Below are 23421 nucleotides of genomic sequence, written 5' to 3'. Positions count from 1 at the left end.
TATGTAGCATTGGTGCAGAAGCCATGTGAAACTAGAAGACTAAATTAAGGGAGTGAGGTAGAAAACAGCTATTCTCAGAAACAAAAGGCAAAGGGCTAGAGTTGAGTAAAAACAGCAAGATAAAATGCAGAAACAATATAAGCAACAAAGAGGTTAAGTGGTGTTAGGGAGAAACCAAATTGGGGGAAAAAATCCCCACAAAACCTGATATACCACATTGCTGGCTGGTTAAGGGGAGAATCTGAAGAGCATGTTTTATAATCTCTGGTGCTTGTTATTTAATCGCCAAGTTGTACTGACTGTTTTGCGACCCCTTGGAGTATGTAGCCCGCCAGGCTTCTCTGTCCCTGGGATTCTCCAGGCAAGAATACTGGAGTGAGTTGCCATTTCCTTCCCCAGGGGATTTTCTCAACCCCAAAAGAAGCCTGCGTTGACAGGTGAATTTTTTACCACTGAGCCACCAGGGAAGCCCTGTAGTTTGTGGACCTGGAATAAATCTGTGAAGTAGAATTCATGACTAACTGGAATACCGTCTTTCTGTAACACAGTAATAGATTAACAAAGGGTTGGTGTTTTGTTTTTGTTTTCCTGTTTTGTTTTAATGGTAACTAAATATTTCAGACCATCATTTTGGTCTGATGCCTACCTCCAGCCCAGATTTCCATTTTGGTCTGTTGAGCAAATTTAAAACTTTTTTGATCTCAAAAGGTCACTTAAAGTTAACATCCAAGTAACATCAGACAGTGTTTTAAGTGAAGTAATTCTCGAAAGCCTCTTCATGTTTGCAGTCATAAAAGCCAGGTTTCGTTTGAGGGTTCTGTCGTCCTTTGATATTTTTCCCCCCCTTTCTCTCTCTGGATGATTCCATGGAGGAGGAGGAAAAGTATGGCACTGAGCTCTGGGGAATGCATGGGAGAAGGAAAAATAGGAAAAGGGAATGACAACAGAGATTTCCATTTAGTCTGCAAATGTTTTTGGTTTTTCTCATCCCAAGTCCGGAGCCAAGAGACTGTGGGATCTTACCGTCTTGTTTGTTATCCAAACTGGCAGTAGCAGCGCTGGTGGTAATAGCATAGTACTGTCTGCGTTCTTGGAGTGTGGTTGGTTGGCCAGCTTCTAGTGAATTCTTTATCGTCTCTGCTTGGCCGCCTCAGTGTATAAATGTTGCCTGTGCATTTTGGCTTGATCTGTGGGTCAACATCTGCCTATGGGTGACATTTAAGAATCTCTGTTTAATATCTGAGAAGTAAAGGATATTTTTTAAATAAAAGATTTTAAACATACAGAAAAGTACAGTAGCAGAAGACAAGGAACAGCCATGAACTCACCTTTTCCCTGTGTCTTGTCTTTACATTTTTTGCTATTTGATTCTGTGTCAGTTAGTATTAATATTCAGTTTAGCTCCATTCTTCATGTTTACATTCTGGGCAGTGAAGTCAGTTCCCTTTCAGTACGTTTCCCATACCCCGCCCAGTGATTTCTGATTAATCCTTGGTGGTGGTTTAGTCACTAAGTCATGTCCGACTCTTGCGATCCCATGGTATGTAGCCTGCCAGGCTCCTCTGTCCATGGGATTTTCCAGGCGAGAATACTGGAGTGGGTTGCTATTTCCTTCTCCAAAATTAATCCTTACTGGCTACCTTAATCTGTGTGGCAGGCCAGGATATGTAAATTGCCAGTCACAGTACAATAGTTTGAAAAGAGACAAGAGGAAAGCAGATATTCAGGGAGCATCTAGCAACTTGCCACAATTTTAGGTCTCTTACCTTTAAAAAAAGTCCATTGTAGTTGAAGCCCTTTCCTTCTTCCTTAGAATTAACCATATATGAATGTGGTATATTATTCTTATGCATATTATTTTGTCTTTAGATTGTATGTTTGTGTCCATGAACAGTGTCTTACTTTAGTATCTTTTAAAACTGTGTGTAAGTGGAACATTGTGTGCATATCCTGCAGATTACTTTTTTCCTTCATTCAGCATTATTTACCCAGTTGATACACATAGTTCTACTTGAACTGTTGCTTTGCAGCCACACGTTCTGGGAAACAGACTCACTCAGAAGCACAGTGCAGGTAGTGGAGTGCAGTTTATTACACCGGCGGGCACAAGGCAGAATCTCCTCTTAGCCAAGGACCCCAACCAGTTTTTGTGAAAACCTTATAGACCCTAAGTGTACTTGCTCACACCCACCTCCCCAAATTCCTTGAAACTAGTCTGGACAAGGTAAAAGAGAGATACGATCAAAGTTAACCCATGATTCGTGTCTCACAAGACTAGATAAAAAGTGGATATTTATCAATAGGCCTGTGGTCATATCCCGATAAACATAATGGAATTTACCACTTTGTTCTGTTACAGAGATAATCAGCATATTCTTTTAGGCAACGGAGAGTCCAAGTCCAAGTCCTGAGGCTCTTTTATCCGGGGGTCTGGTTTTCCATTGGTGTGCCATTTCTATAGACACCGGGCTCAGAGTTCAGAGTCCATTGGGAGGGTGACCATGCGTGTAGCCTAATGTCTGCAGCCTGGCCTGAGATGGAGTCCAGCTCTGTCTGTTTCCTCCTTCATGTGTAGTGTTGTTATACGGTTCATGTATCCACTTGCCTCTTGATGCATTTGTAGGTTATTACCTTTCTTCCCCATTATAAACAATGCTGCAGTCTTTATACATGTTTCTCTATACACATGTATGAGTTTCTCCTGGGTGTGTACCTAGAAGTGCAATTACAGAGTGAGAAGATAGTGCTTTTGTCGGCTTTACTAGACACTATCAGATTGCTCTCCAAAGTGGCTGTGTCAAATTGCACTTGGAACAACGTTGTATGAGTGGCCTGTACAAACACCAAACTTGTGTTTTTGGTAATCTGTTGAAGTCAAATTCATTTCCCTGAATACTACTGAGGTTGAGTATATTTTCATGTTCATTGGCTATGTATGATTCCTTTTCTATGATTTGCCCATTCATACCTTTTGGCCATTTTTCATTTGTGTGTTTTTGTTTTGATTTGGAGAAGTTTTTAAATACATTCTGATAAAGAAGCTGCCTACAATGCAGGAGACCCCAAGACAGAGGAGCTTGGTGGGCTACAGTGCATGGGGTCGCGAAGAGTCAGTCACTACTGAGTGACTACACCACCACCACCACCACTAATCTTTTGCTGATTATTTCTGTTGTGGATATTTTCCCATAGTCTTTGGCTTATCATTTAAATGTCTGTGATGTTTTTGGTTGTGTTAAAAATTTTTCGTTTCCATAAAGTAGTTATTTTTTCTTTTATGGTTTGTGCTTTTTGAGTCTTCATTGAAAAATTCTTCTGTAACCAAGGATTTACAGATACTTTGTCTCATTTTCTTTTAAAGTTTGAGGTAGGAATTTAACTTTTACATGTGGATGAACATTTATTAAATAGTCCATCTCTCTCATACATTTGTGGTGCCACCTCTGTCATGCACCATTTGCATGCTCAAGGGCGTCTGATTCTGTACTTTGTTCTGTTTGATTAATCTTTTAATCTGCCTCTGTCCACAGTCACACTGACTTCATTCCTATAGCTTGATTGACATGTAGCAGTCAGAGTTCCACTGCCTTGCTGTTCAAAATTTTTATTGGCCACAAAAAATCAAAATCTTTTATGGCTTTGCCGTTCAGTTGGATTTTAGGATCTGCTTTGAAAACTTTTCAAAGTTCTTTGAAAAACTATGTTGAGGTTTTTCTTGGAACTGTATTAATTATGAGGATTAATACCAAGATTATTTACTTTTCTAATAAATCTTCCATATGTGAGCATGCTATATCTTCATTTTTTTAAAAGGTCTTTCTGAGAAATTTTCTTAGAATTCTTAGATGAATTTTGTATGTTGATCTTGAATCCAGCAACCTTGCTAAAAGTTCTCATTAGTTCTAATTGCTTTTATTTTTTTGGATTTTCTGTCATTTCCTTTGTGGTTGCTCTGTTTTTTTCTTTCCAGTTCTTAAATCCTTTATTTCTTCTTGTTTTACTGTTCTGAATAGGAATTCCAGTACATTGTTCAGAGGAAAAAGTGATAGACGGCATTTTTGACCTTTTCCTAACTTCATTCAAAGGGAATGCTTCCAACACTTCACCAATAAGTGTTTTGTTTACTGTAGATTTAGGGCAGATAACCTTATCAGGTTAACAAAATTCATTCTTTTTTCTAATTTCCTACCATTTCTTTGTTTTTGTTTTAAATATCATGAATAGATGCTAGGCTGTATTATTAAGTGTAAAAGGTAAGCCCCTGGCAACCATATAGTTACATTTCCTCCCACCACTATCCTTTTCTCTAATTTTGTCTTATACTTCATCTGTATGTTAATAAATTGTACAATATAAAGTTAGAATTTTTTTTTCATCAACCATCTCTTTTAAGAAATCAAGAGGAAAAAATTTAGGCTTTTAAATTTACTGATATTTACCATTGCTGATATTCTTCATTTCTCTTACAGATCTGAGTTTCCATCTGGTTTCATTTTCCTTCTGCACTTCTTATAGACCTGCATACAGGTCTATGAGAGATGAGCTTTGGCTTTTTCTTATCTGAAAATGCCTTTGTTTCATGTAATGAGAAGTAATCCATTTTTTCTCTGTATATGATACTGTCTTTTTTTCTTCCTCTGGTTGGTTGAAGATTTTCTCTGAATCTTTAGTTTTCAGCAAATTGAATATGATGTGCTCTCGTTGTGATTTTCTTTGTATTTTCTTTGTATTTTTCTTAGAGTTAGCTGAACTCAGATTTGCGATTTTGTCTTTTCCACCAGCTGTGGACATTTTCAGTTCTTACTTTTATGTATACTTTTCTGCATATCTTTCTCTGCATAAGTTTCTCAGATGGAAACTTCATGGAAGGGCTTCCCTGGTGGCACAGTGGTAAAGAATCCACCTGCCAATGCAGGAGATGCAGGTTTGATCCTGGGTCAGGAAGATCCCCTGGAGAAGTAAATGGCTGCCCACTCCAGTATCCTTGCCTGAAAAATCCCATGGACAGAGGAGCCTGGCAGGCTACAGTCTGTGAGGTCGCAAAGAGTCAGATACGACTTAGCAACTAAACAGCAGCAGCAGCAAACTTCATGGTAGACGATAGTCCCTGTTGGATGAGAGTTCCTTGCCAGTATCTGATACTGTCAGTGTTCTGAATTTTAGCCATTATAGTACATGTATAGAGGTGTTTTGTTGTTTGAATTGTATTTTACTGGTATAAGGAGCATCTTTTCATATGTTTATTTGCCATCTGTATATCTTTGGTAAGGTTGCTTTCACTTTTAACTGCTCTGTAAACTGCTCTGAATCCTTACATAGCTTTTATTGAAAAAAATCCAATCTGATAATTTTTAATGAATACAGTTAGGCTTTTTATCTTTATTTAAATTACCTATGTATGGGATTTATTTCTGCCATTTTGTGCTTTCTATATTTGTGGGTTTTTTAAATCATTTTAAATTTCCTTTTATTCTAAATTGACTGGTTTTATTATTTCTCCTTTTTTTCCAGTTTGGTTTTTAATTATACATGCTGTTTTTACTTAATTAGTTATCTTTTAATATTAAAAATATTAATCATAAAGGCCTTAATCAAATATCTCTGCCCTAAACCTAAACACAACGCCCTTAAAACGCTTTCATTTCAGGTTCCTTTATTCCTTCTTACATGCTGTTGCTTTCTGGTATTTTTGTTCATTTAACCAAATAATTATTAACTTCTGTCATGTGCCAAGTACTATTCCAGGTGCTGTAGTAATAGCATTAAAATAAAGTCTCTGCCCTTGTGAGGCTTACAAGATATTTAATACATATATTACATTGTAAATTGGTGTTTCGTGCTAGAATGGAAAGGAAAGCATTAGGACAAAATAAAGAATGACTTAGAAGTGGAGATGCTATTTTGTATATGAGTTTCTCTTGTCCTCAGACATTTCATAAGATTTTTAGAGCTTAAATGTGAAAAACTTGATTCCCATGCTGGAGGAACTTGCATTCTAACCAGAGAGTCAGAGAAGTTAGAGATGTGAGAGCCATCAGCATACAGGGGAGGTGTGTCAGCTTTACCTCTGGTGGATTCCCCAGGGACCTGTGCAGTGTCAGCCTGCAGACACATCCAGGGCAGAGTGGGGTGAGCCAGAGAAGACTGCAGAGCATGTTGGGAAAAGTGGGAGAGAAAGGAATGACCCTGGAACCAAGATAAGAAGAAGGTTTGGTTCTATTTACAGCTTGTCTGTTCCCAAGATATTAATAATTTAAGAGGCTGAGACCTCAGGTAGGATGAATATAAGAAAGCGACTTGTTTTGGTAGTTAGAACATTAGAGTGATTTGATTAAAAAAGAAAGTTTCATTGAAGTGAAGCCATACCACACTGGGTTGAGAATTTGAGAAGTTAGACACAGAAAGTGAAGCCTTCTTGCACAGAAGGTAGTAAAGGAAACAGTAGAGTGAGAGAGTGATGATTTGAAGGGAAGAGGGCAGCATTGTGGAAGTCAAGGCTAAGATGGATGTTCTGGCAAGATGTGAAACAAAACTCCCCTTGGAGACTTTCAGGGCTCTATGGCCAGGCGATAAGGTGGGCCTCTGGGCTGGAGAAGGTTTCTCCTGGATCCGTTACTTGCCAGAAACTCGTCCCCAGAATCTCTAGTTTTTCCATTGCTGATGGTGGCAATGTATTTCCTTGTGTCTGCGCTCATGGTCAGGAGGAAAGATGTAAATTTTCTGAAACCACGTTGTTCTGTTTTAATGAGTTGGCGTTTGAATTCAGGAGATAAAATTAAAAACATGGGGAAACATCCCCTGACCATTGCTCTTCAAATGCCTTAGCGTGAGAGGACATCACCATAATGTGCTAACTACCAAGACAAGTCTCTTTCTTATACTCATTCTACTTGAGACATGAAGTAGAATGAGATTTCCCTTTTCCAAACACACAACCACATCTCCCCATTTTTCTGTTCATTGTTCCCAGAAGTCCCTTGATTTTTCTGTCTCCCTATTTTAACTCATATTGTTTTGTCCACCTGAAATATCCTTTTGCCTTTTCCTAACTCAGACCAATTCCCCAGTCGTTCTCCTTCACCATTTTCTCTCCTTGGTGTGCTGTAGCTCCTTGTAACTTGGCACCTGTTGCAAAAATAGAAAAGCATTTTGTAAATTGTAAAGTGTCATACAAACTTACTAATATTATCTGTCCTTCTGAACTGCAAGCTCATTGAAGGCAGAAACTGAGCCCTTTTCATGTTTATGTACATCAAACTACACAGTGTTGTGTCTTGTACATCCTTGTTTATTATTAAAGTCTGAATGAATTAGGGATATGTGATTCTTTGATAGGCTTAAGGATTGTTAAGACTGGGCATGTAACACACCAGGTTCTGTCTTGCAGCTATTCCATTTATATTGAAATTCTCCTTCTATGGAATCTCCTTTAAAAGTAGATTCCCTAATTTGGATCCTCCACTGGTTTACATTTCGTTTTTTTCTTCACAGGCTACATACCTATCTAAATCAATAATTATAGGTTGCATAGTGATGTATTGGCATGCTTTTGACTGTAGTATTGCAGAATATCCAGTTAAACAGTCAGAGTTTTATCCCTTTGATAACAAAAAGTCCAGCTCTGTGCAGTTTCAGGATTAGTCTCTTAGTGGCCCCTGGGGATAGTCAGGGTCCCTTTTGCTTTCTGTTTCCACCTTGCCATCCTAAGCATGTTGACGTTGGCTCCCCTCATGCCCCCAAGATGGCTGCAGCACTTCTCAGCATGTTCTGCACACAGTATCCAAAGGCAGAATAGTGTCTCCTTCCGCTTCTCTATGAGGCAGCGTAACTTTTCCTGAATGCTTCCCAACAGATTTCCCTTCAGATCCTGCTGGTTGAGATGTGGTTATTTACACTGGCAAGAGGAGTGGAACAGTCACAGTTGGCTGGGACCAGTCAAGAATAGGTAGTCTAGCGGAAAATGATCACTTGAATTCAGTTAGAGGTCTAATGGCAACGAAAAGCAGGGGGTGGGGGTGGGATATGGAACAGTGTCTGCCATAGGTACTGTCTGTGTGTCCTTGACCTTCCCACCAGGGAAGTTAATATCCTTGTCGATTTCCAAGAAGAGGAAAGATACTTTTTACAATATTTCCACTGAGCTTGGTGTTGGATCTCAGAAATACTGTATTCGTCGACTCACTCATTCACGTAATAAACATGAACTGAGCGCACATTTTGTGCCAGGTGTGGTGCTCAGCACGGGGGAAGTAGCTGAGTAAGACCTGCTCCTCCTCAGGCGAAGTGGCTGGCACTTAGTCCAGTGGAATAGGGTGGCTGAAGTAAAGCGGGGAGGGCAGAGTTATTCTGTAATAAACTGATTTTAGGAAATTTATTTTTCAGCAGGAGATGTGGGACATGTGGATTTGGGATGTGAATTCATTTGAAAAGCCACTTTGGGGTAAGTTGATCACTGGGCGTAAATGACTTCAGGGTTGGACTTCTCTTTACATTGGGATTTGCTCTTACAGTGGCGCAGGTTCAGATTTACCCTGACTGGACTTGATGCCTCATATACATGCCAGAAAGTGAGTGGCTTGTACTAAAATGCTAGCACAGTAATTTGAGAAACATAACCATCAAGCATAGCCACATGTGGTACTAATTAATTAGCACATTCACTTCTCATTCACGAAAGCAATGTGAAGACTAAATGAAGACCACATTTAGAAATAGAAAGATACTTATTATATAGGGTTTAACCTGCTTGTGTTCAACCAGTAGTCCTGATGTGTGGACTGGAGAGCACTCATGGCGCCAGTGTTAGGAGGATGAAGGGTTCAAGTTTGTCTCTGAGCGTCTCTTTGCAGGACTCCAAATGCATCAGTACAAATGTAAAATGTTCCTGATTTTTTTTGTTTCATCTAAGAAAGAGCCTTTAGAATTACTATTTAATATTTACTGAGTGTTTGCTGTGAGTATGTTGTGCATTACTGCATTTAATTCAGGGACTGTGACCTGGGTATGTTTTTCTCATTCAAGGAATAAAGAGGCCCAGGTTTATGCAAATAAAGTAAAATTGCTAGGAGCACATTACTGATATTAATACGTTCTGGAATTCAAATGTGAATTTTAGCATTTGGCCTAATAGACCATCACTTCTGTTTTAAAATGCTGATTGTGTTGGCTGTTCCCAAGACCACCCCCAGATTTAGTGATTGCCTAGGAGGATCTATTTCTGCTTTATTGACTGTGCCAAAGCCTTTGACTGTGTGGATCACAATAAACTGTGGAAAATTCTGAAAGAGATGGGAATACCAGACCACCTGACCTGCCTCTTGAGAAATCTGTATGCAGGTCAGGAAGCAACAGTTAGAACTGGACATGGACCAACAGACTGGTTCCAAATAGGAAAAGGAGCACGTCAAGGCTGTATATTGTCACCCTGCTTATTTAACTTATATGCAGAGTACATCATGAGAAAGGCTGGACTGGAAGAAACACAAGCTGGAATCAAGATTGCCAGGAGAAATATCAATAACCTCAAATATGCAGATGACACCACCCTTATGTCAGAAAGTGAAGAGGAACTAAAAAAGCCTCTTGATGAAAGTGAAAGAGGAGAGTGAAAAAGTTGTCTTAAAGCTCAACATTCAATAAAGTAAGATCATGGCATCCGGTCCCATCACTTCATGGGAAATAGATGGGGAAACAGTGGAAACAGTGTCAGACTTTATTTTTCGGGGCTCCAAAATCACTGCAGATGGTGACTGCAGCCATGAAATTAAAAGACGCTTACTCCTTGGAAGGAAAGTTATGACCAACCTAGATAGCATATTGAAAAGCAGAGATATTACTTTGTCAACAAAGGTCCGTCTAGTCAAGGCTGTGGTTTTTCCAGTGGTCATGTATGGATGTGAGAGTTGGACTGTGAAGAAAGCTGAGTGCCAAAGAATTGATGCTTTTGAACTGTGGTTTTGGAGAAGACTCCTGAGAGTCCCTTGGACTGCAAGGAGATCCAACCAGTCCATTCTAAAGGAGATCAGCCCTGGGTGTTCTTTGGAAGGACTGATGCTGAAGCTGAAACTCCAGTACTTTGGCCACCTCATGCGAAGAGTTGACTCATTGGAAAAGACTCTGATGCTGGGAGGGACTGGGGGCAGGAGGAGAAGGGATGACAGAGGATGAGATGGCTGGATGGCATCACTGACTCGATGGACATGAGTTTGAGTGAACTCCAGGAGTTGGTGATGGACATGGAGGCCTGGCATGCTGTGATTCATGGGGTTGCAAAGAGTCGGACACGACTGAGCGACTAAACTGAACTGAGGAGGATTCATAGCATTCAGCATGTGATCTCTGAATAATAGCTAAGATTTATGACAGCAAAAGGATACAAAGCAGTGTTAGCAAAGGGAAGAAGTGAAATCTGGAGGAAAGCAGTTACTATCTTCCTAGAGTCCTCTCCCCATGGAATAAGCTTAATTCCTCCAGGTAAGCTTAATTCCTTTAGCAGTGAATTTTGACAACACGTGTGAAGTGTTGTTAATCAGGAAAACTCATTAGTCTGAATGCCAGTGTTTTTATCAGACCTGGTAATGGAGGTACCTTCTGCCTAGCATATACCAAAATTTCAGGCTCCCAACAGGAAAAGAGGTGTTTTGCATAAATCATATTGTTTGTACAGGCAGTTTCAGCACAGTGAGGCCCGCTTATCATTTAAGGTAAGATTTATATCAGCATAGGAAACTGTGTATCACTCAAGTTCCCAAACACCAGCCAAGGGCTAACATTGCAACCAGACCTTTCTAAAGACAGTAATCTCAGGCCTATGTCTTAGCTTTTATGCTGTACGCTGATGTATTCATTCAAGGATATCGTCCTTATGATCATGCAGCTTCTGAAAAGGAATGAGAGAAGTCGGTATTATGGTGTTGGTTTTGGGGGCCCTTTGATGCTTTTGAACTGTGGTGTTGGAGAAGACTCTTGAGAGTCCCTTGGACTACAAGGAGATCCAACCAGTCCATTCTAAAGGAGATCAGCCCTGGGATTTCTTTGGAAGGAATGATGCTAAAGCTGAAACTCCAGTACTTTGGCCACCTCATGCGAAGAGTTGACTCATTGGAAAAGACTCTGATGCTGGGAGAGATTGGGGGCAAGAGGAGAAGGGGACGACAGAGGATGAGATGGCTGGATGGCATCACTGACTCGATGGACGTGAGTCTGGGTGAACTCTGGGAGTTGGTGATGGACAGGGAGGCCTGGCGTGCTGCTATTCATGGGGTCGCAAAGAGTAGGACACGACTGAGCATCTGATCTGATCGGATCTGATCTGACTGCCCACTAGTTTGATTTGCTGGAAAGACTGACACAGCTCAACATAGTGTTGTACTCACGGCTGCATTTTTATTACAGCCAAAGATACAGTGCAAGAACAGCAGAAAAAAGATAAAACAGGTGAATGTTGACGAGATCAGGTGTGGACTTCTGAGTCTTCCCTCCGTAAGGATCACAGGACCACGAGTTCCCCTCCAGCTGTGAATGATAAGAGGCATGTACAAGACGTGTCTGGTCAGGGAAGCACATGAGTGTCAGAGCCTGGAGCTCCTGTTGGTAGCCAGCTGGTCACGTAGGCGTATTCCTGCCATGTGGCTAGCTTTGGCAGCTGAGAGTTGGGCCCCAGACCAGACACCAGGTGCGCGTCATAAATCTTGATGATTTCTTTAAACAATGCTGACAGCCTGGTACATCCTGACTCACCACCTCTAACATCCTTAACAAATAACCATGAACATTCCAGGAGTTTCTTCTCAGCATTTGGCCAGGGGTCATTGCCATGGCCCTAGGCATCCCCCTGGGCTTAGCACGGACAGGGTAGAACACACCTGCTGTGTTAACTCTTTCCTCACAGACTTCCACATGAAATAATGTTGCATTTGCTGAATGCAAAATTTAATGATGATATATTCTGTAGAATATGATACTCCACACTTGAAAAAAAATAACTGATAGTGGAAATAGTTGACAGATTTCACTTACCTGAAGGGAGGCTTCTAGATTCTTTTCTTTTAGGGATTTATATATAATGGTGACTTTTGGATTTCCCATTTTGTCCACAAATCCTGGTGGCTTAGACAGTAAAGAATCTGCTTGCAATGCAGAAGACCTAGGTTCAAACCCTGGGTTGGGAAGATCCCCTGGAGAAGAAAATGGCAACTCACTCTAGTATTCTTGCCTGGAAAATTCCATGGACTGAGGAGCCTGGTGGGCTACAGTCCATGGGATTGCAAAGAGTCAGACATGACTGAGTGACTAACACTTTCACTTTTCATTTGTACTATATACAGGTATATGTTATATTAAATAAAAATATAACAAAATTAACTTAATTTTATTAATTAAATTAATTAACATATTACAAAATTACACATTGACCTTCTGTCTGTGAAAGTCAGCCTCATGAGAGGCTTTTAAACACAATGGGATTTCTTTTTTTTACTCAATTTGCAGCTTTACAGAGATAATTTTGCAGAAAGAAAATAACTCATAGCTTAAAAGTTACCTGCTTCCAGGATTTGAAGCCAGTCTTCACTAGTTAATTTATTGCTGTTTGAAAAATGCTTTCTATTATGCAAAAAAGGAAGAGTAGTTGGGGAAGATTCCATGCTTGAATCTGAGAAGTTCTGAGTTAACAGAATCACGCAGCTTGCCTCGATGCAGGGCTTCATAGAACCTTTGATGCAGTGATATACAGAATGAATCTCTCAGAGCAAATGGAGGAAGTAACATTTCCCTAACTTAATTCTTTAGTGAGAACTCTCAGGTATGAGTCCTACAAATGGTGTTCTTCAGAACAAAATAGCAGGACATCAGGAAGCCCTTAAAGGATTTTAGCTAAAGGAGAGAGAAACAAAATATTTGTAGAAAAAATTTAAAGAAAACCTTATTGCAGCAAAGTTTAGTATCTTACACTGTCTGATAAAACCTGTTTAGAAACCTCCCTATCTGGATGTCTTTTTCCTGCCAGGTTTCCTGAGTTGGTGTTTCTCTTTTGTAATGTGAATGGCGTGTCTCTTACCCTGGTATTTAGTAGCGTGATAACAGTTTCCATGGTGTGGATCATTGCCTTCATGCTCCTACCATCTACAGTGTCTGACATGGTATCAAGAACAGAGTTGGCCAAGACTCAGTAAATATCCAAGCAGCATGGAATGATTGGGACTCTAGAATACTGGTTTTTTTTTGTTTTGTTTTGTTTTAAAGGAATAACAAAGTAGTAGACATAAAGTTTAGATAGTATACATTTATTTTAGTAATGTCATTTTGAAGAACATTTTTAGAACTTTGCTTTTGACTTCTTGAATTTAATTCCTCTTCTCATCACCAACTTCTTTTTTTATGACTTATATGAATTTTTAATTGGTTTATTTTCTCAGAACAGTAAAATTGTTCCACCATAGACATGTAAGCATTTTTAACTACTGGATTTCTTTTGCAGTAGATGTGGTCAGCATAGCTAAGGAAGGCCAGTGGGTCAGAAGTAGCCAAGGTACTCCTCACCTAGTAAAAGGTGAGAATATTTGCTTTACCTAGTACCAAAAATTGTTGTAAAGCTATAATTAAGATGCTGTGTGGTGTAGGGATAAGCAGACCAATGGAACAGAATGTAGAACCTCAGAAACATGACTTACGACAAAGTTGGCATTGCACACTTTTAGGGAGAGATTGAACTTTCCATAAACAGTACTGAGACAATTGGTTATCCATAGGGAAGAAAATAATATTGAATCTGTACTTACACTGGAAAGGTAAAACTTTAAAACTTCTAGACATTAAAATATTTTTAATGATCTCTAGGTAGAGAAAAACTTCTTAAGACATAGAAAATATGGACTACAAAATACACCTCTTATTAAGAAGATAAGCTCTAAACTGGGAAAAGATACTTGTAGTACATGTAACTGACACAGATTAGAATCCAGACTGTATAAAGATCTTCACAAACTAATAGGAAAAAGACAAAACAACTTCACCCAATAGAATAAACTTCAGTGAATACATTAGGAAGAGGAAATGGAAATGTCAGAGATGGTGGGGAAACTCAAATTAAATTACACACTTAACCAGATTGTCAAAAAATTAAATAGTTTGACATCAATAAGTGTTGCCAAGGACATAACACATCCAGAGTTCTCATTTTGCTTTAGACATCTGGGAAAGGAAGTTTGCCATATGTTGTCATATTGAAAATATGTGTAGTCTCATGACCTAATATCCCTAGGTATGTCCTGTAGATCAGGGTTGTGATAACTCATGAATAAAGAAAGATTTTTAACATCTTTAAATGATTAAGAAATAATTTCATAATTTATAATTTAAAAATTATATGAGATTCAAATTTAATTTCCATAAATAAGCTTCATTTTATTGGAATACTGTCACACTTACTTGGTTACATATCACGGCTGCTTTTGTGGTACAACCCCAGATTCAGGTGATTGCCACAGAGATGTTATGTCCCGCAAAGCCTAAAATGTTTACTGCCTGGCCCTTTGCAGAAGTTTGCTGACCCCTGGCACATGTGTACCAGGAAACATGCATGAACCTAGAAATAATGCCATGCCTATTAAGCATGAAAGGGATAAGCTATGATTAGCCCCATAGTGTATGATGACATTAATATAAGCCAATTGAGCATTATGCAGTGGTGAAAAGGAACGGACTACAACTACGTGCGGCATGAATGGGCTTGAGGAATGCAGTGTTAGAAGAAAAGCAAGTTTCAGAGTTTTCCACTTATAAGCGGTTCAGTGTCCCTTCAAGTAGCATAGTGTGCCTCATAATGTATAATTGTTCTGACTAGTAGAGAGGAACTTCAGAAGTGGACCAGAGCCTGTCTGACTTTAGGTTTCCTCTCTCTGCCCCACCACTACCCCCGCTTCCGCATCCCAGGTGTGTGTCAGGAACCCCGTTCAAACTCTCATAAGTGGAAAAGGGGATTATTAGAAGGATTCCTAAGTGGTCACGAAAGCCAAAGAAGAGACAGGGACTCAGTCACTACGGGACCCTCCTCCTCTCGTCCTGCGTGCCTCTGTCTGAGCTCGCCCTCTTGGACTGCAGGTCGGCTTTCTCTCCGTGACGGGCAGTGTAGCTGACTGCAGCGCTAGGTTAGCATGGGCTTCCAGTCTGTGACTCGGGAAGTGAAGGGCTGAGGGCCTGTGCTTGGCCTGGCCAGGTCATTTGGCTGTCCTGTGCCCATGGGACTAGGTCTATTATCAGAAGTCCTTGGGGTAGGGTGGGCAGAGCAAGAGTCAGAATCATGAGCCAGGAAACCACCTCAGCCTGTGTCTATTTTCTCGCTTCTTTAAAGAGTAGTAACGTGTAAAACAATATGTGGCATTCTGACACAGCTTTGTGGATATCAGGCCTTTTTTGAAGTGATCATTAAGACATTGGTTGTCTAAGACCGTATACTTGGTGGTTGTGGTGGAAAGAGAGGTTAAATGTCTGTTGAACATATTAGTTTAATTAAAAAAAAAATCTGCAGCATTACCACAGAGATCTCTCATGCTTCCCCTTTATGGTCACAAACATTTCAGTCTTTTCCTCCTGTAGGGACATTTAAGACATTAAAATATTTGAGTCAAAATAGATGTTATTGTTGCTTTAAAACATGATACACATGGACTTCCCTGGTGGTGTAGTGGATAAGAATCTGCCTGTCAATGCAGGGGACATGGATTTAATCCCTGGTCCAGGAAGATTCCACATGCCTTGGAGCAACTCATGCACCTCAGCAAGAGAGGTCCCCGCAGGGAGAAGCCCAGGCGCCGCAGAGTAGCCCCTGGAGAGAGGCGGCTGGAGAAACCCCAGCTGGAGAAAGCCTGCGAAAAGCAACAAAGGCCTAGCGCAGGCAAAAATAAAAATAAATAGTATTAAAAAATTTATTTGGTTCTGTAGTACTATAACCATGTACCCAGAACTCATTCCAAAAGTTCTGAGAATATGTAGGTATAATACAATTACTTTAAAAAAAAAAAGACATGACATACTGCTGATTTTTTTCTGAATGACTGGGAGGGTACTTAACCCATTGGTAATAGTGTTTAAGGTACTTGAAGAAATATACAACAGTTATCCTCCTAAAATTTAAATTGTTTCTTTGAAGGGTCCTCACCTCTTCTGTATTTACCTATTTTTAAGGTTATTGAGGTTGAATTTATTATGTACAGTAGAATTCACCCTTTTAAGTGTAGTCATACCCGTTTGGACAAATGGACACAGTTGTATGAGCACCACCACAAGCTGGGAGTAGCGGGTTTCCCATCATCACAAGTTTTCACTGTCCTTTGAGGGCAGTCCCCTACTCTTCCAAGCCCCTGGCAACGGCTGATCTGATTTCTCTCTCATATAAATGGCATCATGTAGTATACAAAATGCAGCCATTTGTTACTGACCACTTTCACTTAGCATAAGGCTTGTGAGATTTATCAGTGCTGTTGCATGTACATCGAGAGTTTTTCTTGATTGCTGGATTCTGGGTTGAAGTCCTTCACTGTTTAGAGTACCACAATTTGTTTATCCATTCACCAGGTGGTAGACGTGTGGATTGTTTCCAGATTTTGATGGTTATGATTGAGTTGATATAAAGGTTGTGTACAAGTCTTTGTGTAGACATACATTATCCTTTCTCTTAAGTAAGATTCTTATGGGAGAAAAACTTTGTTTTCAGGAGAGACTGTACCATTTTGCATTCCACTGGCAGTGTGTTAGTGGTCCAGTTACAGCAGTTCTTGCTAGCATTTGGTAGTTTTCGTTTTTCCTTTAGCTGTTTATATTGGTGCATAGTGGTGTTTCATTGTGTTTTTAATTTGCAGTTCCCTAGTAGGTGGCATTTGGAGAAGGCAGTGGCACCCCACTCCAGTACTCTTGCCTGGAAAATCCCATGGACGGAGGAGCCTGGAGCAGGCTGAAGTCCATGGGATTGCTGAGGGTCAGACACGACTGAGAGACTTCACTTTCACTTTTCACTTTCATGCATTGGAGAAGGAAATGGCAACCCACTCCAGTGTTCTTGCCTGGAGAATCCCAGGGATGGCAGAGCCTGGTGGGCTACCCTCTATGGGGTCGCACAGAGTCAGACACGACTGAAGTGACTTAGCAGCAGCAGTAGGTGGCATTAGCGGTAAAGAATCCATCTGCCAGTGCAGGAGACACAAGAGACATGGGTTTAATCCTTGGGTCAGGAAGATCCCCTGGAGAAGGAAATGGTAACCCGTTCCAGTATTTTTGCCTGGAGAATCCCATGGACAGAGGAGCCTGGCAGGCCACAGTCCCTGGATTGCAAAGACTCGGATCTGACTGAGTACACACACACAATAGCTAACAATGTTGAAAATCTTTTCTTGTACTCATTTACCACCTGAATTGCTGTTCCGGTGAAGTGACAGTTCAAACTTTTCGCCCACTGTTTTCGATTAGGGTTTTTAAACACTGTATTTGGAGAGTTTTTTATGTGGTCTGGTTACAAGTAATTTATCAGATGAGTCATTTGTAAATATTTTCTCCCCATATGTGACTTGTTTTTTATTTAACTGTCTTTTGAAGAGCAGATTTTATTAAGTCCAACGTGCAGTCTTTTTATTTTTTAATGATTTGTGCATTTTACTGTTAGTGTCTGAGGAATCTCTGCCCCAAGGTTTCAGAGGTTTTTGCCTCTTCTTTATTCTCCTTTCTCCCTGCACCTCCTGCTTTCTCTGTACCGCTCTCCTTCCAAATACATACACACCCACTTGTGTTTCATCTTCAATTTTAGAATCTAATTGTGCTGCCTTGGAAAAATTAAACAGGGATGGGTACAGAGTTATAAAGACTTACATTTAAGTGTTTTGGGCTGTAAGCTTAAAAGAAATAACAATCAGCAGGTTTTAGAGAACACAGCCACATTTGCGTCCCAGATAGCGCACCAGCAGTTAGACTGCTTGCTTTGCCAGTGACCAAGAGAGGTATCCTTGCACGTGAAGTGGCTTGAAATACATGGTATATCGGCTTCTCTGGAGAGATCTGTTGTTCCATGACACTGCGCGTTGTAATCCTTTTGGCCTTGCCCTCACCCTAGTCACTAGAGTTAGTAGTGGTTGCTCACTCCATGTGAGGGACTTGAGGCAAGAATCCGACAGTGGCACCCCTGTTCTCAGGGTACAAGTGGGGAGTGTTGGTTTGATGGAAGGAGACCAATAGGCAAGAGATCACAGTCCCCAGAGAGGTGAGCAGAAATAATACTTCACAGTTACAAGTGTCACCTAGTATTTTGGGGTGCTTTTCAGGTTGCTGGCTAGCCCCTTTCTAAGGTAGGAAAGAACTGTTATCTTTTTCATAGATAAACTCTCTGATCTATCCCGGGTTCATGCTACATAAACTGCCCTTGTAAGAAGCTCCTGGGCCCCCCTGGAGCTTACAGCCCTTCAGAGCATCTGCACATTGGCTTTCAGTGGGGGGCACCTGTGCCGAGTGTTTCCTCCATCCACCCCAAGTGCGCTTGATTCTTCCATCTCCCGGTCAGCACTGACACGCGCCTTTGAGCCTTGGTGCCCACGGCTCCATGCAATGATTCCTCGTCTGAGGTTCTGGGGACTGCTTCAGTGCGCCCCCAGACGAGTGCCAGCATGCCAGGAGTGTTTTTGATCTAGCCGTCCCATATTTGGTAACCGTCCATCCAGTCATTTTCTCAAGATGTAACAGATTGGGGTGAGGGTGGGACACATAGAAAGGAAGGTTCAGGGAAGTCTGTGCAGTTACTGTCAGAGCCAAGTCCAGGCCTCAGATCTCTCGATGCCCTTTTCTTCTACGCTTTCCATGAGTCTGTTTCTGAATGGCTGGTGACTAGCATTTTTAGCATGGGATTCAGTGGGACAGAGAGATAAGAATCACTCCAGTTAAACTGATGCAGTACAGCGACCGGGAGAGCTCATATAAATCCTTGGACCATGGAACTGAAGGGGAGTGTTTGAAATGGACTGGGAATTACTGATTTCTTAAACCCCTGTGGCAGTTAATGGGTTAGTTTTTACTTGAGTGTTTAATATAGCAGTTGAATAGAAGGCAGTAAAACCCCACGTGTTTAATGGATATGAGATAGTCGCTCACTGTTTTAATTTGCATTTTCTTAATTGTAGTGAATCGAGCCCATTTTCACTTGTTTATTGGCTCTTCCGGTTTCCTTTCTGCAAAGTGCTTGTTTGCATCATTTACCCATTTTTCTATTTTATTGTGTATATTGATTTGTAGGAGTTATTTGCATGTTATTGATACTATCAATTTTTATATATTTTACAAGTATTTTTTGAAGTCTTATTTAAAACTTATTCTTCATGGTAAAATTTCATATGCATATAAGTTAATCTTTCGATTGTGCTTTAGGTTCTGAATTTTTTAGTTAATCTTTTTTCTTTTTTTGTCTGTAGGTTATGAAGGTGATTTCTGATGAAACTGGATTGGAATAATTTTCGTGATCTTTGTATATTTATATATATATATATTTTAAAATTTTGCATTTGACTTAAAGTGCCATGAGAAAATTTGCATACTGCAAGGTGGTCCTAGCCACCTCCTTGATTTGGGTACTCTTGGATATGTTCCTGCTGCTTTACTTCAGTGAATGCAACAAATGTGATGAAAAAAAAGAGAGAGGACTTCCTGCTGGGGATGGTGAGTGACATTTTATAATAATGGGCCTGTTTTGATACATGTGTTACTTGTTTGTAATAACTAATTTGGGAACTATAGAATTTTAACATTTTTTAGATTAATAGTAATCCCTGGCTTTCTGTGTATGATGATCATATTTCTATCAGTTCTCCAGTGGGTTCTTCTAACAGTATTAAAGTGTCATGTATAGAATTGCTAAATTCATGTGTTCAGTGTTAAAAGTAGTTAATTTTCTGGAAGTCGTATTACCAAATAATGTAGGGAATCGCATAGCTGGGACTACCAAAACTGCACAGGAGATTAGCCTAATGTCATAATACTGAGTGGAGCGTTAAAATTGCATTATCAGGCATGAGAGAGAGAGTTCTCTAGCCCTCCTATCTCAGTCCTAAGGGAAGAAGTTATTTTAGGTAGACATGGTCTGGTGAGTTCATTTTGTTAATGCTGTCAATAGCTCCAGTTAGCACATTTAGGGAGACCTTATGAAAAGATCAGACTATAAAATCAGTGCTGCATTGAGAACACTGCAGTCTCTCGCGTGGAAAAGGAAGGAGACACCTGAAAAATTCCCTTTTAGACTCTGTGTTTAAACCAAAAAACAAATGCCTCCTTTTATTTACTTATTTTTAAACAAAATGAAAATGACTTTGCATTGTGAGTCAGTAATTTAGCTATTCTGGGCCATACACTTTGTCTGGTTAGTTATAGAATATCTGGCTAAACAATAATTCTATTTTTAGGAATTATATGTAAATGTTTTATTTGCGTATACAGCCATATTTAAGTATCTTACACTTTTATAATGAAGGTACCTGGTCCTTAGCAAAATGGCTGTCTGGGGAGGCCTTACAAATAGCTGTGAAAAGAAGAGAAGCGAGAAGCAAAGGAGAAAAGGAAAGATATAAACATCTGAATGCAGAGTTCCAAAGAATAGCAAGGAGAGATAAAAAAGCCTTCTTCAGCGATCAATGCAAAGAAATAGAGGAAAACAACAGAATGGGAAAGACTGGAGATCTCTTCAAGAAAATCAGAGATACCAAAGGAACATTTCATGCAAAGATGGGCTCGATAAAGGACAGAAATGGTATGGACCTAACAGAAGCAGAAGATATTAAGAAGAGGTGGCAAGAATACACAGAAGAACTGTACAAAAAAGATCTTCATGACGCAGATAATCACGATGGTGTGATCATTGACCTAGAGCCAGACATTCTGGAATGTGAAGTCAAGTGGGCCTTAGAAAGCATCACTATGAACAAAGCTAGTGGCAGTGATAGAATTCCAGTTGAGCTATTCCAAATCCTGACAGACGATGCTGTGAAAGTGCTGCACTCAATATGCCAGCAAATTAGGAAAACTCAGCAGTGGCCACAGGACTGGAAAAGGTCAGTTTTCATTCCAATCCCAAAGAAAGGCAATGCCAAAGAATGCTCAAACTACCGCACAATTGCACTCATCTCACATGCTAGTAAAGTAATGCTTAAAATTCTCCAAGCCAGGCTTCAGCAATGTGTGAACCGTGAACTTCCTGATGTTCAAGCTGGTTTTAGAAAAGGCAGAGGAACCAGAGATCAAATTGCCAACATCCACTGGATCATGGAAAAAGCAAGAGAGTTCCATAAAAACATCTATTTCTGCTTTCTTGACTATGCCAAAGCCTTTGACTGTGTGGATCACAATAAACTGTGGACAATTCTGAAAGAGATGGGAATACCAGACCGCCTGATCTGCCTCTTGAGAAATTTGTATGCAGGTCAGGAAGCAACAGTTAGAACTGGATGTGGAACAGACTGGTTCCAAATAGGAAAAGGAGTTCGTCAAGGCTGTATATTGTCACCCTGTTTATTTAACTTATATGCAGAGTACATCATGAGAAACGCTGGACTGGAAGAAACACAAGCTGGAATCAAGATTGGCGGGAGAAATATCAATAACCTCAGATATGCAGATGACACCACCCTTATGGCAGAAAGTGAAGAGGAACTAAAAAGCCTCTTGATGGCAGTGAAAGAGGAGAGTGAAAAAGTTGGCTTAAAGCTCAACATTCAGAAAACAAAGATCATGGCATCTGGTCCCACCACTTCATGGGAAATAGATGGGGAAATAGTGGAAACAGTGTCAGACTTTATTTTTCTGGGCTCCAAAATCACTGCAGATGGTGACTGCAGCCATGAAATTAAAAGATGCTTACTCCTTGGAAGGAAGGTTATGACCAACCTAGATAGCATATTGAAAAGCAGAGACATTACTTTGCCAACAAAGATTCGTCTAGTCAAGGCTATGGTTTTTCCTGTGGTCATGTATGGATGTGAGAGTTGGACTGTGAAGAAGGCTGAGCGCCGAAGAATTGATGCTTTTGAACTGTGGTGTTGGAGAAGACTCTTGAGAGTCCCTTGGACTGCAAGGAGATGCAACCAGTCCATTCTAAAGGAGATCAGCCCTGGGATTTCTTTGGAAGGAATGATGCTAAAGCTGAAACTCCAGTACTTTGGCCACCTCATGCGAAGAGTTGACTCATTGGAAAAGACTCTGATGCTGGGAGGGATTGGGGGCAAGAGGAGAAGGGGACGACAGAGGATGAGATGGCTGGATGGCATCACTGACTCGATGGACGTGAGTCTAAGTGAACTCCGGGAGTTGGTGATGGACAGGGAAGACTGGCGTGCTGCAATTCATGGGGTCACAAAGAGTCGGACACGACTGAGCGACTGATCTGATCTGATCTACCTGGTCCTTTAAAATTTATAATCTAAAACTTACTTGCCTACGTACTATAATTTTTATAGATGGGATTATGTAACCAGTTCTGTTTATTTTATGGGAAATTTGCCTAAAATTAGTCTCAGTTGCTAACACTGAATTTTAGTAATACCTAAGCTAACCCCTAACTTTTTAATTTTTATCTTCCCCATTATGTAACCAGTTCTGTTTATTTTATGGGAAATTTGCCTAAAATTAGTCTCAGTTGCTAATACTGAACTTTAGTAATACCTAGGCTAATGCCTAACTTTTTAATTTTTATCTTCCCCATAATTTTTAATAAGATATACTTTTATACAAGGTCAGCCTATCTGTTGACTTTCCTGGTTTCCTTTAAGGACCTGCTGCTTAGTAAGTTTGTTGTGTGACAAGACCCAGCCTCCTTAACTGGTGTTAGAGCTGTAACTCTGTTGACATTTAAATCAGAGGGCAGGTATTGCTATTCACCATTAAAAACCTAGAATATTCCCAAATGGAACAGATTAACTTTCCCCTCATTCCACACTAATCCATTGCCATTTATAGTGGGAACTCATGGTATTCTATCTTAAATGCAAAAGCACAATCATAAGACAGACCAGGACCTCTGTAGTGGGTGAAGACACACTTGGTCTTCACCAGTGTTTTGTAATGTTTTGTAAACTGCTGTGTGCTGGGCAGTGTGCTACGTGCTAGTGATACACATTTCAACAGTACAAAATAGTTTCTCCCGTTGGGAAACTCCCAATCCAGTAGGAGAGGAAGAATAATAGACAGGTAGTGATATGATAGCTTCCCTGATAGTTCATTTGGTAAAGAATCCACCTGCAGTGCAGAAGACCTCCATTTGATTGCTGGGTCGGGAAGAGCCACTGGAGAAGAGATAGGCTACCCACTCCAGTATTCTTGGGCTTCCCTAGTGGCTCAGCTGGTAAAGAATCCACCTGCAGTACAGAAGACCCTGGTTCAATCTGTGGGTTGGAAAGATCCCCTAGA

At 40.4% G+C, this 23421-nt stretch overlaps 1 protein-coding gene across 10 annotated transcripts in view; it reads left to right on the top strand.

The window, feature by feature from the left end:
• The window catches only part of GALNT1 (polypeptide N-acetylgalactosaminyltransferase 1), a 123287-nt gene that overhangs the window by 34182 nt on the left and 65684 nt on the right, over nucleotides 1–23421 (top strand). The window contains exons 2-4 of one of the 10 annotated variants that reach the window (XM_059880759.1): nucleotides 8386–8440; nucleotides 13481–13549; nucleotides 19443–19686. In XM_059880759.1, the coding sequence (XP_059736742.1) occupies nucleotides 19548–19686 (139 nt within the window). In that variant the 5' untranslated portion in view covers nucleotides 8386–8440; nucleotides 13481–13549; nucleotides 19443–19547. 10 annotated transcript variants of the gene reach the window in all.

The sequence above is a fragment of the Bos taurus genome, chromosome 24 (genome assembly GCF_002263795.3).
Source record: "Bos taurus isolate L1 Dominette 01449 registration number 42190680 breed Hereford chromosome 24, ARS-UCD2.0, whole genome shotgun sequence".
Taxonomy (NCBI): domain Eukaryota; kingdom Metazoa; phylum Chordata; class Mammalia; order Artiodactyla; family Bovidae; genus Bos; species Bos taurus.
Note: the sequence above shows the minus strand (reverse complement) of the source record. Positions and strands in the feature narration are given on the sequence as shown.